Here is a 14,444-nt window from a genome sequence, read left to right as displayed (position 1 = left end):
ATGATTTTAAAATAAAATGCCAGCATTCTTAGAAAGAGTGGAAGAATTTGGCTGATAGTGTGTACTCAGACAAGTAGCCTGGGAAAACTCAAAAACTCAACTCAAAGTGTAATTCAGGACAAAAGGCCTAGTAACCACAGGCTGGCTTTTCTTGTGCATGAAAACCATGTTATATCCGCCCAGGGTGCAGCACAATCGTGTTGACTGACTGCACCTAGCAAGACATTTTTGAAGTCCTGTCACTTAATTAAACCAGAACTTTTATTTTACAACTCGATGTTAAAGTTTGAGACATTTTGGAGATAAGGTTGTAAAAAAAAAACAGGATTTCCCCCTGGTTTCCTGATGAGAGAGGCTGAAACTGTTTTTTGCTTAAATTTAACAGAAGAAAATCCAGCAACTAGATAAGACAGGCATGGGAAAATTTTGTTAGAAGAGTGATTAATTATGGGTAATTGAAAACAAGGGATTAGAATTTAAACCCTTATGCAGCCTAACCTTTATAGAATCAGTAATGATTCTGTAAAAAGATATTGTAGATAGCACATCTTTTAATTAATCTCAACTTTTCAAACTCCTTATTTTTTTCCAAATTAGTAACAAGAAAGATTTAATGTAGCCACATTTTAGCTTCACACAGCCTGCATCCTGGAGCACTGAGTAAAGGCAGACTACAGGGAATTTCTGAAGGATTTTTCAGAATTAATATTGGGTGCTTTCTTTTTAGGTGCACTTCTCCTTTAGTAATGATAAAGAAGTCCCATGGTGGAACATTTATTCTGACCCGTGGGGAATGTGTAATGATTTGTTTCCTGCCTGAAGACTGATGAAGCTGCTGGCATATGAAAAGTCAGTTGTTGGTCATGCTGGCAAAAAAAGGCATTTGTAGTTTTTAAGAACCACCATTAATCATACCTTGTGTCAGAGAGTGAAGAGTGCAGCAGTGCCAGCACATTTCTAAGAAAAGAAGGAACTGTCAAAAAGGGAAACTGGACTAAAAGATTGTCTGTGACCAGCCATGAGGCTGTCTGGTGCTGCATCTTGGTGGCAGAGGGGTCTGGTGGGACGGAGAGGTGGGGGACAGTCTTCTAAAGATGTAAAGCTGAGCTGCATGGGCACATTCAGAGGGTGTTCTCCCTGATGTACCTTTGGAAGAGGTGTGGAAGTAGTGTTGTTTGGCCTGACTTTTGATTCCTTTGCTTCCCAGGGTCCATGTCAAGGCTAATTTGTACCTGTCTACCTTAAAATAGCTTAAACTTTAAAAAGTACATCAAATTAGTTTTATAATCCCATTTCAATTCTTAAACAATGTCTGTGAGGGGTATAAAGTGTAGCTGATGACAGAGAACATTGAAGATTTATGTGCTGCTGCCTAACAGGCATGAAGTTTGCTGTTGTGTGCTTTACTAAAGGCCGTCTATCTAATCTAAATAGCACATTTCTTCTACCTGTTGGTAATTAGGTAAAAAGGCATGAAAAAAATATGAAATCTAGCATAAGCAGAAGGCACAGATCTATAGCAAATGTTATAGATACATGTATTACTTATTATGGGATATCCGTGAGCAATGGGTTCTAGTACTGCCATGGATGAAAATCCCACCAGAAATTAATTTCAAAGTTTTCCTAAAGAGAAATTCAGAAAGACTGAATGATAATGCTGCTAGTTTAACAACATCTGAGCAAGAGTGGCTATATATGCATCCTTACAAATCTGAAACAGAAATTAGATTTCTAACCACCAAAGAATGAATTTACAGAACATACTTGCAAACTGAGATGGAGTAGTTAAGTTGGGAAGTTGATAAAACTGAGAATAATAGGTTGGAGAGGGTGCCAGGTTAGCCACAGGGTTTCTGCCAAAACTGCTCCTCAATAAAAGAGCAGGCAAAGTAGGAGTAAGTGTCAGGAAGAAACCATGCCTGGAAATAGGTAGACAGGTCCTTGTGTCTGCACAGAAACGCAGAGCACCTTATGAAAGAGTTTAGCAAGGCAACAGCAACAACAATCAAAAAAAAAACAACACACAGAAAACCTGCAAGTTACAGTGATCTCTAAGGCCTTCCGTAAATACTCTTTTGGCATTGGGAGACATCTCTTTCCTGTGAGTACAGCTTCATATGATGAAGCTAGCTTGTTCAGATCTGGGTCAGGCGTGTTAAGGAAGCTGATTTTCTTTAACTCCATGCACCCGGTTTAGGCCAAACACATGCACTCCCTCTGAGATTTGGACCAAAACTAGTCAGTTGCCTGGGCATCCCCCCACACCACCATTTTACCATTTTGCTTTTTCTCCTAATCGATGCTGCCCCATTACTCAGGCCTGGAACTTCTCCACTAGCGTGGCATTTTACTCTTTGATATTTCAAACTTGTTCCATGTGTGAATAATTTTATTTCAGTTATTTCTGTTTCTGCTTTCACTTTCCCTGATGGTGTTGCATCTGTTTTATATGTTAGGATATGAACTACTTGTGCCTCTTCTTATCAGCTGTTCTCAGAAGTTCCACTTTCTTCCTTTATCCTTCATAGGAAGAGCTTATTCCCAGTCATACAGTCTTCAAAACAAATATTTTCCTGCCTTGTACCTATAACTTTGTGAACTAGCTGGGCTCATTGCTCCGCTTTTGCTTTTCTTTTTCTGTTTTGCTGACATTGCTTGGCATGTCAGTATTTCCTTTGCTATTTCAGTTTCTCTAGTCTTTACTGAAATACTTTAAAATGGGTTGCTTAGTATAATGTAATCTGTGCCTTTTGAAGTCCTTTAAGAATTTGATTCAGTGGTCTTTCAAATATCTCTTCAATAAATCCCAAGTTTTCTAATCTTTAATGAACAGTCTTGATCTATCTATCTATCTATAAAGACTCTTCAGAGTGTGAAAAAAGTCCTTCTTCCTCATCCCTCTGAATTCTTGCAGAGAAAATGTGTAGCATTTCTTCTTATGGACAGAATGTTCTTCCTACCTTTATTTTACCATTTCAAAACAACGTTCCCCTTCACCTCCATATATAAAATGCAGCCAATACTCCCCACACCAGGGCCATTTCTTTAATCATCTTCCATTTTACAAGCCCTGATGATTTGCATGTGCAACATTAAGTGCTAGTTGAACATGAACTTTTTCAAGATTTATTCAGCATCTCATAATTTTTAAAGCTGCCAGCTTATTCACATGATATTGCCACGGAGACTCTGAAACTTTTTTTTTATTGTGACTTTTTCTGTACTGAGGTTAGTAGGTTTCACCCAACATGTTCCATCAATAGAACATCTCTGTTCTGTTTTTCTGTATTTACTGGGACTTCTGACTTCCACTTTTAAGGACCCCTTTGCATTGCAGTCCTAATAAGTGCAAATTTTATGTAACAAAAAGAAAAATGTAAACAGTAAGCACAACACTCATGCTGCCATCTCTCAGCCTGGCTTTAATTTCTGCCTCTGTCTGTGAAGGAATGTGTAAAAATCTAGCTATGGTTCAACACAATAACCTGCCAGGGGTTATTTAACTGTCAGATGGAACACAAACCTCCACAGCAGCATTTATTGCGAGGCAGGATAGGCTCTGAGGCATGAAAGGGCTAGCTGTAGAGCTCTGAAGATGTCCAAATAGGATCAGCAGATCTTTATGCATACTTGAGAGAGAAGGGATGAATCTGGCTTCATTCTTCCTGAGGGGAGATGGCTCAGTGTTATCAGTTGTCAATGTGTGCACTTGTATTCATGTGTGTGTGTGTTTCTGGAAAGGAAAAGAAAAAGAACATATAATCAGAGTGAAGGTATATAATCATAGATATAGCAGAGAAGTTCCCAGTCTAATCTGTGTGGGCATTTGCATAAACACTGGCAACAGTGGTCACCACAACCACTAAAAAAATGTTTTTCTTTCTTCCTCACCTGTTGTCACATGCCTAGATTTCCCCAGAGAAGCTTTGTTTTGGCATCCAGAATTTCAAACTTACTTAAACTGCAGGATTTTTAAGTGTATCTAGTAGACACAAGTGGCTGCAAGTCTGGCAATGGGTCCTGCATAGCTGTTCCAGCTGGACTGCTGCATGTTGGATGCTAGGGTGGTTTCAGACACTCATCCATCACAGTTGCTGCATATCCGTCAAGTAGAGCTGACACCATGAGGATGCATGGGACTCAATTAGCATGTGTCTGCTGTCCAGTCAGTTGAGCCCGACTAGCATTTCCTGGAAATGACAGGTTCATTGTGTATGTACGACATCGATTCACATCTTAATAAATGCAGTATAATCCAAAAACTCGAGCTTACTACTTAAAGGAATGACTGTTTATCTGGGAAATCCCAGAGCAGCAGAGAGAAGCCAGTCAGCCTCACATGGTACAGCTGGAACACAATCAAGGACCTGCTGGGATTTGTGGCTAGAAATTCTCTTGCAGTTGGAGTGGGGAGTGTTAGAAGGTGAGATATCTTGCAGCTTTCCCTGCAGGCTGGACAACAGTGTGCCAGGAATTTGTTGCATGAGCACAAACATCCATGCAACAGTCATGCATTTGCCCACTGTAGATGATGATAGTGCCCATTATCTGTTATTTTGGGTTCACTTATGCCTTCGGAACAAGGGAGCACATGAACCTTATATACTCCATGGGAAATCATGCCAAATGACAGTTACTGTGTCTGGTCAATTTGCCTTGATGCTTTCACTTCCACCCTCAGGCTTGACCTGGTTTAGGAGAGCAGTTGTTTGCTCAGATCCCTTCTTCCCTTCAGATCTGTGGATGGACTAATGAACAGAGCTGCTAATGTGAGAACCAGATGTGTTATATTTATGTCAAATGGTATATTCTCCTTTAACAGCAGATTTTTTCACTGCCTGTCCACAGACTGGTTTTAATTTAGTAGCATTAGCTGAATGACGACATTTTACCTGAAGATCAAGTTTCCAAAGGGCTGGCTTATCAGCTTGCAGTAATTCTAACACTATTTAGACCTGAATGTCCATCTCTGTCATGTTCTTTCTCTTTCTAAAGAGAAATGTCTTTTAACAACTCTTAGCATGTAATGATGATAACATACAGCTATCAACAATGCAATGATAAAATGTCAAATAGAAATATATGAAAGGGCCCTTTAGTTTTCTACATGTTTATGACTTATTTTCTTTTAATATAAAACATTTTTTTTTCTTTCACTATGTAGATATAGAATAAAATCTCTTGAAATCCAGAAGTGAAATTGGATCTCATTAAAACATGGAGTTAGTGAAATGGAAACAGACGGGCCCTGCTGGGAAGGAGAAGATCATTGAACAAGACTGGGATAACTTAGTGAGTTTGCAATTATAAAGCATGTGGCTTTGTAATTTCTAACCCCCAGTTCTGCAAACTAATCAGTGCAGTTGGATCCATATGCCTGCAGGGAGGCTCACTGAGAAAGGCATGAAGATCTGTGTAAAGGAACAGGCACATGCAGCTATTCCAAAACACAGCTGTAAGGAAATAAATCTCTCTCTTTTCTAGCCAGATTTTACTTTCACTAAATTCACTAATTTCACTATAAAATATGAAGCTGCTTTTCAGCTCCCCTGTAGCTGCTACCAGATCTGGGATGGAATTTTAAGTAAAATATGAACCTTTCAAACACGGTTTGATTTATCTGCCACTGTTGAATGTTGTCCATCTCAGTACGCCACGGGCAATGGGAAGCAGGTTTTAAAATTATGTTTCTAAGAGGGTTCCGACTTTTTCTTAATAATGTTGAAAATGTTTATCTTTGCTCATTTCTGTAATAAACTTTTGGTAACAGGAAACCATACTTTATTTATGTAGAAATTTCTCATCTCCTTTATTGTAAAGATGTCTTAGCAATTCTATTTTTACGATTGCACAGACAAGGCATTAATCTTGCTTTGCTTTTAACGCAGATTGTGCTTGGATATGAAAAGTCAGATGTGTGAGATTTGTGACCATCCCAATGATCAGTATGGTTCTTATTTCCAGAGACATCTTCAGTCATCAAGCCCCATTATCTGCAAACCCAGACTACACATGATATACTTAAGTCACTACACAATCTCTTCCATGTGTTTAACAAGCTCCAATAATTTAAGATGGTTCTTTCAGTACACACTACAGGCAAACATTTGGTCTCAAGGTCCTGAAGCAATTTAGCTCCTGACGCTTGCTTCTGAGCATCTTTGGAAAACTTATTTTCACTTCCTCAGCCAAAGAATGTCAGTGCTGCTGCTTGTCCTAAAACACACTCCTGGAGGTCATATTTTCTTTTACAGTCTGATATTTATGCCTGTTCTGTATCTCTGTACAGAAGTTACCATCCAAGAGTTCAGTTTTCATAGCTGCAGATTTACTGGCAGACTGTAATACTCTTTCATGGTTCCAAAACTCCTTTTTGATGTGCAAGTCCATTCATGCCTTAGGAAAGCAAAGAAGAAAGCCTGTGAATATGTGATACATTAACAAATACACGCTGGAGGCTGATATTATAGGCCAGCTAGGTGTAGGAGGAGCTGGTGTCTTGGTAGTGAATCAGAAATTCTAGGAGAGAGCATGCTGCCCTTGCATGTCCGGAAAGAATGGGACAATGCAAAGCTTGAAGTGAAACAGCAAGGACTGCTACACTCAAAAAAAAATATCTTTCCAGAAACACTTTGAATGGACCAGAAAGGTGCAAGTCAGCCTCTGTGAGAACCAGAGTAAAGGAAGCAAGAATATGCCTATGTGGGACAGTTTGGTGTAGGTGATGGATGGGAAAACCATATCTTTGATATGTTACATTGAAAAAAAATCAACAAAGTGTGATTCAGAGCTCCCATGGACAATTCAGAGCAGAAGATCATGCATGAGTTATGGGTCTGAATTAGAATATTGTGTTCTCTACCTCTATCAAGAGAGGAGGTGGGAGAATGAGATTAGTGAATCATCCTGTTACAGCCACATTGAGAATGAGCAAAGACTAGCCTTCACCATGCAGATGTAAGGGTAAGTGTTGTTTAGAACAAAATGGAACCTGAATTGGAGAGGCTGATCCGTGGGATGTCCACACAGAAAGAATAGTAAAATGTAAGTTTACACACATTTAGCATCGCAATGAGTAGGTACAGAGAGAGCAGAAAATGGGCCAAAGAAAAAATGTTGTGGCAAAGTCTGGCTGTTGTTGAGGGGTCTTTTCCAAAGAAGTGATAATTGGAGGGATAAGGTGATAAACATGACCGGTTGAAGCCTGTTGATCAACTTCAGATGATCCTGCAGTAACAGCACAAAACGTTAGGTTTGGTTGCTGTACTTGGAGTTGGTTGCACTTGGTTGGAGTGCATTGTTGTATCATTGACAAGGCAGCTGATATCATTTATGCCTCTTTTGCATCTCTGCCCCACGTTGGCTCCTTGGTTTCTATCACCTCACAGCAGAGTTTTACAATTTCTTCTGTTTTTGATTAGCATAAGACTAGCAACCAAGGTCCAGCTGTCTGCTGCACAACATTGTTGTAGTTCTGGCTTGTAAAAAACAGTATAGAGGATACAAGAATATTAGTTGATGGAACAGTTTATCTGGATGGACAGATGGGAAAAGCCATTATTTCTGGTATGCTACGCAAAGAGATCCAGCAACGTTTGAGTCAGACCTTGGATGTGAGGACATAAGGATTGTTCTGAGCAGAATTAGTCTCAGATAGAAGATGGTCACATCAGTTAACTTCAGCAGTTAACTACAGACAACCTGAATGGCCCCAAGCGTTTATTGACCTGGATTTTTTTGACCTGCTGCTGATGCTGCTTCTGCCTGACGCTTCCATTCATTTCTCATCCTGTCAGTGTGACCACATCCTGGGGATGCTGCCTGGAAGCACACCTTGGAAGTCCTCTCTAGCCCAGGTAACTGCATTTGGCAGGCTCAACGTGTCTATCCTCTCCGCATGCCTTTCTGTTTCCATGGCTATCATTCAGCCTTGTCTGCTGGGTTCACTAAAGACTCTCTACAACCTGGGACTATTCAAGATCTTTTAAATCTCTACAAACATCCTACTTTAAAAGAGCAGAAGGTGCAATCTGTCTCCCAGTATTAAGGACTTCCTATTGGTCTTTTAACTCCCCAATAATAACGTCAAAGGAAGCTGTGGGGAGCTGGGGGTCAGTCTCTTCTCACAGATAACTAGCGAAATGGTTAGAGGGAATGGCCTCACATTGCATCAGGGGAGGTTTAGGTTAGAAATTGGGAGACATTTCTTCTCAGAAGGAGTAGTCAGGCCTCTTCCAAGAATAATGATTCCATGAAAACTCCTCCTCCTCATAGAATCAAAGAATATCTACAGTTGGAAGAGACCCATAAGGATCATCAAGTCCAAATCCTGATACCACAGGTCTACCCAAAATTCCTCCTCCACCTCCTCCTCCACCACCTCCTCCTCCTCCTCTACCTCCTCCTCCTCCTCGGAAATTAGAAGACATTTCTTATCAGAAACAGTAGTGAGGGACTGGATTGAGTTGCCCAGGGAACTGGTGAACTCGCCTTCTATGGAGGTGAGTAAGGAAAGTTTGGACATGGCGCTTAGGGACATAGTTTAGTGGGTGACATTTGTAGGAGGGTGATGGTTAGACTGGATGATATTGAAGGTCTTTTCCAGCCTTAATATTGCTATGATTCTATGATTCCTTCATCTCCTCTTATTCTTCCTCCTCCTCCTCCTCTTCCCCCTGCTCCTCTACCACCTGCTCTTCCCCCGTGCGCTCCTCCACCGCCACCACTGCCGCCTCCTCCTCCACCACCACCACTGCTGCCGCCTCCTCCTTCTCCTGCTCCACGACCTTTTCCAACTCCTCGTCCTCCTTCTTGTTGTTGTCGTCATCATCATCATTGTCGTCGTCGTCCTCCTCCTTTTCCTCCTCTTCCTCCTCCTCTTCCCCCAGATCATCCTCCACCTGCTCCTCCACCACCTGACCTTCCCCCACGTGTTCCTCTACCGCCACCTGTTGTGGTTTAACCCGGCTGGCAGCTAAACACCACACAGCCGTTCGCTCACCCTCCCCCCTCCCTCTCTGGGATGGGGGAGAGAAACGGGAAAGTGAAGCCGGTGAGTTGAGATAAAGACAGTTTATTAAGACAGGAATATAAGGAATATAATAATAACAATAATAATAATAATAGTGATAATGATAATAGTATTAATAATAATAATGTGTAAGAAAACAAGTGATGCACAATGCAATTGCTCACCACCCGCTGACCGATGCCCAGCCTATCCCCGAGCAGCTGGCCCCCCACCCCGGCCAGCCACCCCTATATATTGTTTAGCATGGCGTCAGATGGTATGGAATACCCCTTTGGCCAGTTTGGGTCAGCTGTCCTGGGTCTGTCCCCTCCCAGCTCCTGCTGCACCCCCAGCCTGCTCGCTGGCAGGACAGAGCGAGAAGCCGAAAAGTCCTTGGCCTGGTGTAAGCACTGCTCTGCAACAATTAAAACATCAGCATGTTATCAGCGCTCTTCTCACCCTAATCCAAAACATAGCACCCTACCAGCTACTATGAGGGAAAATTAACTCTGTCCTAACTGGAACCAGGACACCACCACTGCCACCACCGCCGCCTGCTCCTCCTCTACCTCCGCCTCCCCCTCCTCCACCATCTCCTCCACCACCACATTCTCCTCCACCACCTCCTCCTCCACCACATTCACCACAGTCCCCTTCTCCTCCTCCTCCTCCTCCACTTCCTCCACCTCATCCACCACCTATTGAAGCATGATCTTGAAGGTCTCTTCCAACAATAATGATTCCATGAATCCTCGTCCTCCTCATAGAATCACAGAATATCCCCAGTTGCTAGGGATCCATTAGGATCATCTAGTCCAAATCCTGATACCACAGATCTACCCAAAATTCCGCCTCCTCCTCCACCACCTCCTCCTCCCCCACAACCTCCTCCTCCTCCACCACTACTCCTGCTACCTCCTCCTCCTCAACCTCCTCCTCCTCCTCCACAATTGCCTCCTACTCCACCTCCTTCTCCTCCACCACAGTCCTCTCCTCCGTCTCCTCCTCCACCTCCTCCTCCTCCTCATCCACCACCTGTTGAAGCATGATCTTGAAAGTCTCTTCCAACAAGAATGATTCTATGAATCCTCCTCCTCCTCATAGAATCACAGAATATCCCCAGTTGGAAGGGATTCATATGGATCATCAAGTCCAAATCCTGATACCACAGGTCTACCCAAAACTCCTTCTCCACCTCCTCCTCCACCAACTCCTCCTCCTATACCATCTCCTCCTCCTCCAAAATCTCCTCCTCCTCCAACACGACCTCCTCCTCCACCATATCCACTTCCTCCACCACCTCTTCCTCCTCCTCCAGCACCTCCTCCTCCACCACCACCTCCTCCTCCGCCACCACCTTCTCCTCCTCCGCCACCACCTCCTCCTCCTCCGCCACCACCACCTCCTCCTCCTCCGCCACCACCTCCTCCTCGTCCTCCGCCAACTCCTCCTCCCCCTCCACCTCCTCCTCCTCCTCCACCGCCACCAGCTCCTCCTCCTCTGTCAGCACCTCCTTATCCTCTGTCACCACCTCCTCAACCACCACCACCTCCTCCTCCTCCATCACTTCGTAGAAGGATGATGTTAAATGTCTCTTCCAACAATAATGGTTCTATGAATCCTCCTCCTCCTCATAGAATCACAGAATATAATCAGTTGGAAGGGATCCACTTGGAAAAGTCCAAAAGATGATACACAGGTGTACGCAAAATTACTTCACCTCCTCGTCCACCACCTCGTCCTCCGCCACCACCTCCTCCTATCCGCCACCACCTCCTCTTCCTCTGCCACCACCACGGCCTCCACCGCCACCACCACGGACTGCTCCGCCACCACCTATTCCTCCTCCTCCACCTCCTGCTCCTCTGCCAACTCTCCCTCCTCCTCCAACACCTCCTCATCCTCACCGCCACCGACACCTCCACGTCCTCTGCCACCACCTCCACCTGCTCCTCCGCCACCACCTCCTCCTGCTCCTCCGCCACCACCTCCTCCTGCTCCTTCGCCACCACCTCCTCCTCCGCCACCACCTCCTCCTCCTCCTCCGCCACCACCAACTTCTCCTCCACCACCACCTCCTCGTCCTCCTATAACACCTCCTTCTCCTCCTCCTAGGAAATTAGAAGAGATTTCTTGTCAGAAAGAGTCAGGGACTGGATCATATTGAACGTCACTTCCAGCCTTTATATTGCTACGATTCTATGATTCCTTTATCTCCCCCTTCTCTACCTCCTCTTTCCCCTCCTCTTGCCCCTGATCCTCTACCACCCCCTCCAGCACCTGCTCTTCCCCCGCGTTCCTTCCGCCACCGCAGCCTCCTCCGCCGCCACCGAAGCTTCCTCCACCTCCTCCTCTGCCACCACCTCCTCCTCCTCCTCCTCCTCCGAAACAACCACCTCCTCCTCCTACTCTGCCACCACGTCCTCCTCCTCCGCCACCACCTCCTCCTCCTCCGCCAACACCTCCTCCTCCTCCTCCGCCACCACCTCCTCCTCCTCCGCCACCACGTCCTCCTCCTCCTCCGCCACCACCTCCTCCTCCTCCGCCACCACCTCGTCCTCCTCTGCCACCACCTCGTCCTCCTCCGCCACCACCTCGTCCTCCTCCGCCACCACCTCCTCCACCAACTCGTAGAAGGATGATCTTAAAGGTCTCTTCCAACAAGAATGATTCTATGAATCCTCCTCCTCCTCATAGAATCACAGAATATACCCAATTGGAAGGGATCCATTAGGATCATCAAGTCCAAATCCTGATACCACAGGACTACGCAAAATTCCTTCACCTCCTCCTCCACCACCTCCTCCACCTCCGCCACCACCACCTCCTCGTCCTCCTCCACCACCTCCTCCTCCTCCTCCACCACCACCACCGCTGCTGTTTTCTCCTCCACCAGCACCACCGCTGCCGCCGCCTCCTCCTCCTTCTCCTGCTCCACGACCTTTTCCCCCTCCTCCTCCTCGTTGTCTTTCTCATCATCGTCGTCGTCAACCTTCTTCTCGTTATCTTTTTCCTTGTCATCCCTCTCCTCGTCCTCCACCACCTCCTCCTCCTCCTAGGAAATTAGAAGACATTTCTTATCAGAAAGACTCAGGGACTGGATGATATTGAAGGACTCTTCCAGCCTTAATGTTGCTATGATTCTACAATTCCTTTATCTCCCCCTTCTCTTCCTCCATCCAAATCCTGATACCACAGGTCTACCCAAAATTCCTTCACCTCCTCCTCCACCACCTCCTCCTCCTCCACCACCACCTCCTCCTCCGCCACCACCACCTCCTCCTCCGCTGCCACCTCATCGTTCCTCCGCCACCACCTCCTCCTCCTCCTCCGTCACCAACTCCTCTGCCACCACCTCCTCCTCCTTCATCCTCCTCCTCCACCACCTTGTAGAAGGATGATCTTAAAGGTCTCTTCCAACAAGAATGATTCTATGAATCCTCCTCCTCCTCATAGAATGACACAATATACCCAGTTGGAAGGGATCCATTTGGATCATCAAGTCCAAATCCTGATACCACAGGTTTACCCAAAATTCCTTCACCTCCTCCTCCACCACATCGTCCTCCTCCTCCACCTCCTCCTCCTCCTCTGCCAACTCCTCCTCGTCCTCCGCCAACTCCTCCTCCTCCTCCTCCGCCACCATGGCCTCCTCTGCCACCACCACTGCCTCATCCGCCACCTCCTCCTCCGCCACCACCTCCTCCTCCTCCTCCAGCACACCCTCCTCCTACTCCGCCACCTCCTCCTTCTCCTGCGCCACCACAACCTCCTCTTCCACCAACTCCTCCTCCTCCTCTGCCAACTCCTCTTCGTCCATCACCTCCTCCTCCATCACCTCCTCCTCATCCTCCGTCACAACCACCTCATCCTGCGCCACCACCGCCTCCTCCTCCGCCACCACCTCCTCATCCTCCTCCACCACCATCTCTTCCACCACCACGACCTCCTCCTCCGCCACCACCACCTCCTCCTCCTCCGCCACCAGCTCCTCCTCCTCCGCCACCAGCTCCTCCTCCTCCGCCACCATCTCGTCCTCCTCCGCCAACACCTCCTCCTCCTCCGCCACCACAACCTCCTCCTCCTCCGCTACCACCTCCTCGTCCATCGCCACCACTTCCTCGTCCTCCGCCACCACCTTCTCCTCCTCAGCCACCACCTCCTCCACTACCACCTCCTCCTCATCCTCCTCCTCCACCAACTCGTGGAAGGATGATCTTAAAGGTCTCTTCCAACAAGAGTGATTCTATGAATCCTCCTCCTCCTCATAGAATCACAGAATATACGCAGTTGGAAGGGATCCATTTGGATCATCAAGTCCAAATCCTGATACACAGGACTACGCAAAATTACTTCACCTCCTCTTCCACCACCTCGTCCTCCGCCACCACCTCCTCCTCTCCGCCACCACCTCCTCTTCCTCCGCCACGACTACGGCCTCCACCGCCACCACCACGGACTGCTGCGCCACCACCTATTCCTCCTCCTCCACCTCCTGCTCCTCCGCCAACTCCTCCTCCTCCTCTGCCACCTCCTCGTCCTCCTCCACCACCGCCACCTCCTCCTCCTCCGCCACCACCTCCTCCTGCTCCTCCGCCACCACCTCCTCCTGCTCCTCCCCCACCACCTCCTCCTCCTCCTCCTCAACCACCTCCTCCACCTCCTCCTCCACCACCATCTTCTCCTCCTCCACCACCTCCTCGTCCTCCTATAGCACCTCCTTCTCCTCCTCCTAGGAAATTAGAAGAGATTTCTTATCAGAAAGAGTCAGGGACTGGATCATATTGAACGTCTCTTCCAGCCTTTATATTGCTATGATTCTATGATTCCTTTATTTCCCCCTTCTCTTCCTCCTCCTCCTCCTCCTCTTCCCCTTGATCCTCTACCACCCCCTCCTCCAGTACCTGCTCTTCCCCCGCGTGCTCCTCCACCGCCACCACTGCCGCCTCCTCCTCCACCACCACCACCGCTGCTGCTTTCTCCTCCACCAGCACCACCGCTGCCGTCGCCTCCTTCTCCTTCTCTTGCTCCACAACCTTTTCCCCCTCCTCCTCCTCGTTGTCTTTCTCATCATCATCGTCGTCTTCGTCGTCACCGTCCTCTTTCTCGTCGTCCTTTTCCTTGTCATCCCTCTCCTCGTCTTCCACCACCTCCTTCTCCTCCTAGGAAATTAGAAGACATTTCTTATCAGAAAGAGTCAGGGACTGGATGACATTGAAGGTCTCTTCCAGCCTTAATGTTGCTATGATTCTACGACTCCTTTATCTCCCCCTTCTCTTCATCCTCCTCCCCTCCTCTTCCCCCTGATCCTCTTCCACCCCCTCCTCCAGCACCTGCTCATCCCCCGCGTGATCCTCCTCCGCCACCACTGACTCCTCCGCCGGCAACGAAGCCTCCTCCACTTCCTCCTCCTTCTCCACCACCACCTCCT

At 46.8% G+C, this 14,444-nt stretch overlaps 2 protein-coding genes across 2 annotated transcripts in view; one reads left to right on the top strand and one right to left on the bottom strand.

The window, feature by feature from the left end:
* Positions 1-12,684: 12,684 nt before the first annotated feature.
* LOC136786474 (platelet binding protein GspB-like) overlaps positions 12,685-14,444 on the top strand; it is a gene marked incomplete at both ends in the record, with an annotated part of 17,086 nt that continues 15,326 nt past the window's right edge. Inside the window, 1 exon segment of the mRNA XM_066978371.1 lies at positions 12,685-13,119. Within this exon segment, the coding sequence (XP_066834472.1) occupies positions 12,685-13,119 (435 nt within the window).
* Positions 13,650-14,444, bottom strand: part of LOC136791771 (parathymosin-like) — an 842-nt gene continuing 47 nt past the window's right edge. The window contains exons 1-3 of the mRNA XM_067004262.1: positions 14,347-14,444; positions 13,918-14,175; positions 13,650-13,745 (exon numbers count right to left, since the gene is read on the bottom strand). The exon at positions 14,347-14,444 is cut by the window's right edge and continues 47 nt beyond it. Of these exons, the coding sequence (XP_066860363.1) occupies positions 13,722-13,745; positions 13,918-14,175; positions 14,347-14,444 (380 nt within the window). The 3' untranslated portion in view covers positions 13,650-13,721. The remainder of the gene's footprint in view (positions 13,746-13,917; positions 14,176-14,346) is intronic.

Source organism: Anser cygnoides, chromosome 1 (genome assembly GCF_040182565.1).
Source record: "Anser cygnoides isolate HZ-2024a breed goose chromosome 1, Taihu_goose_T2T_genome, whole genome shotgun sequence".
Lineage (NCBI taxonomy): Eukaryota > Metazoa > Chordata > Aves > Anseriformes > Anatidae > Anser > Anser cygnoides.
Note: the sequence above shows the minus strand (reverse complement) of the source record. Positions and strands in the feature narration are given on the sequence as shown.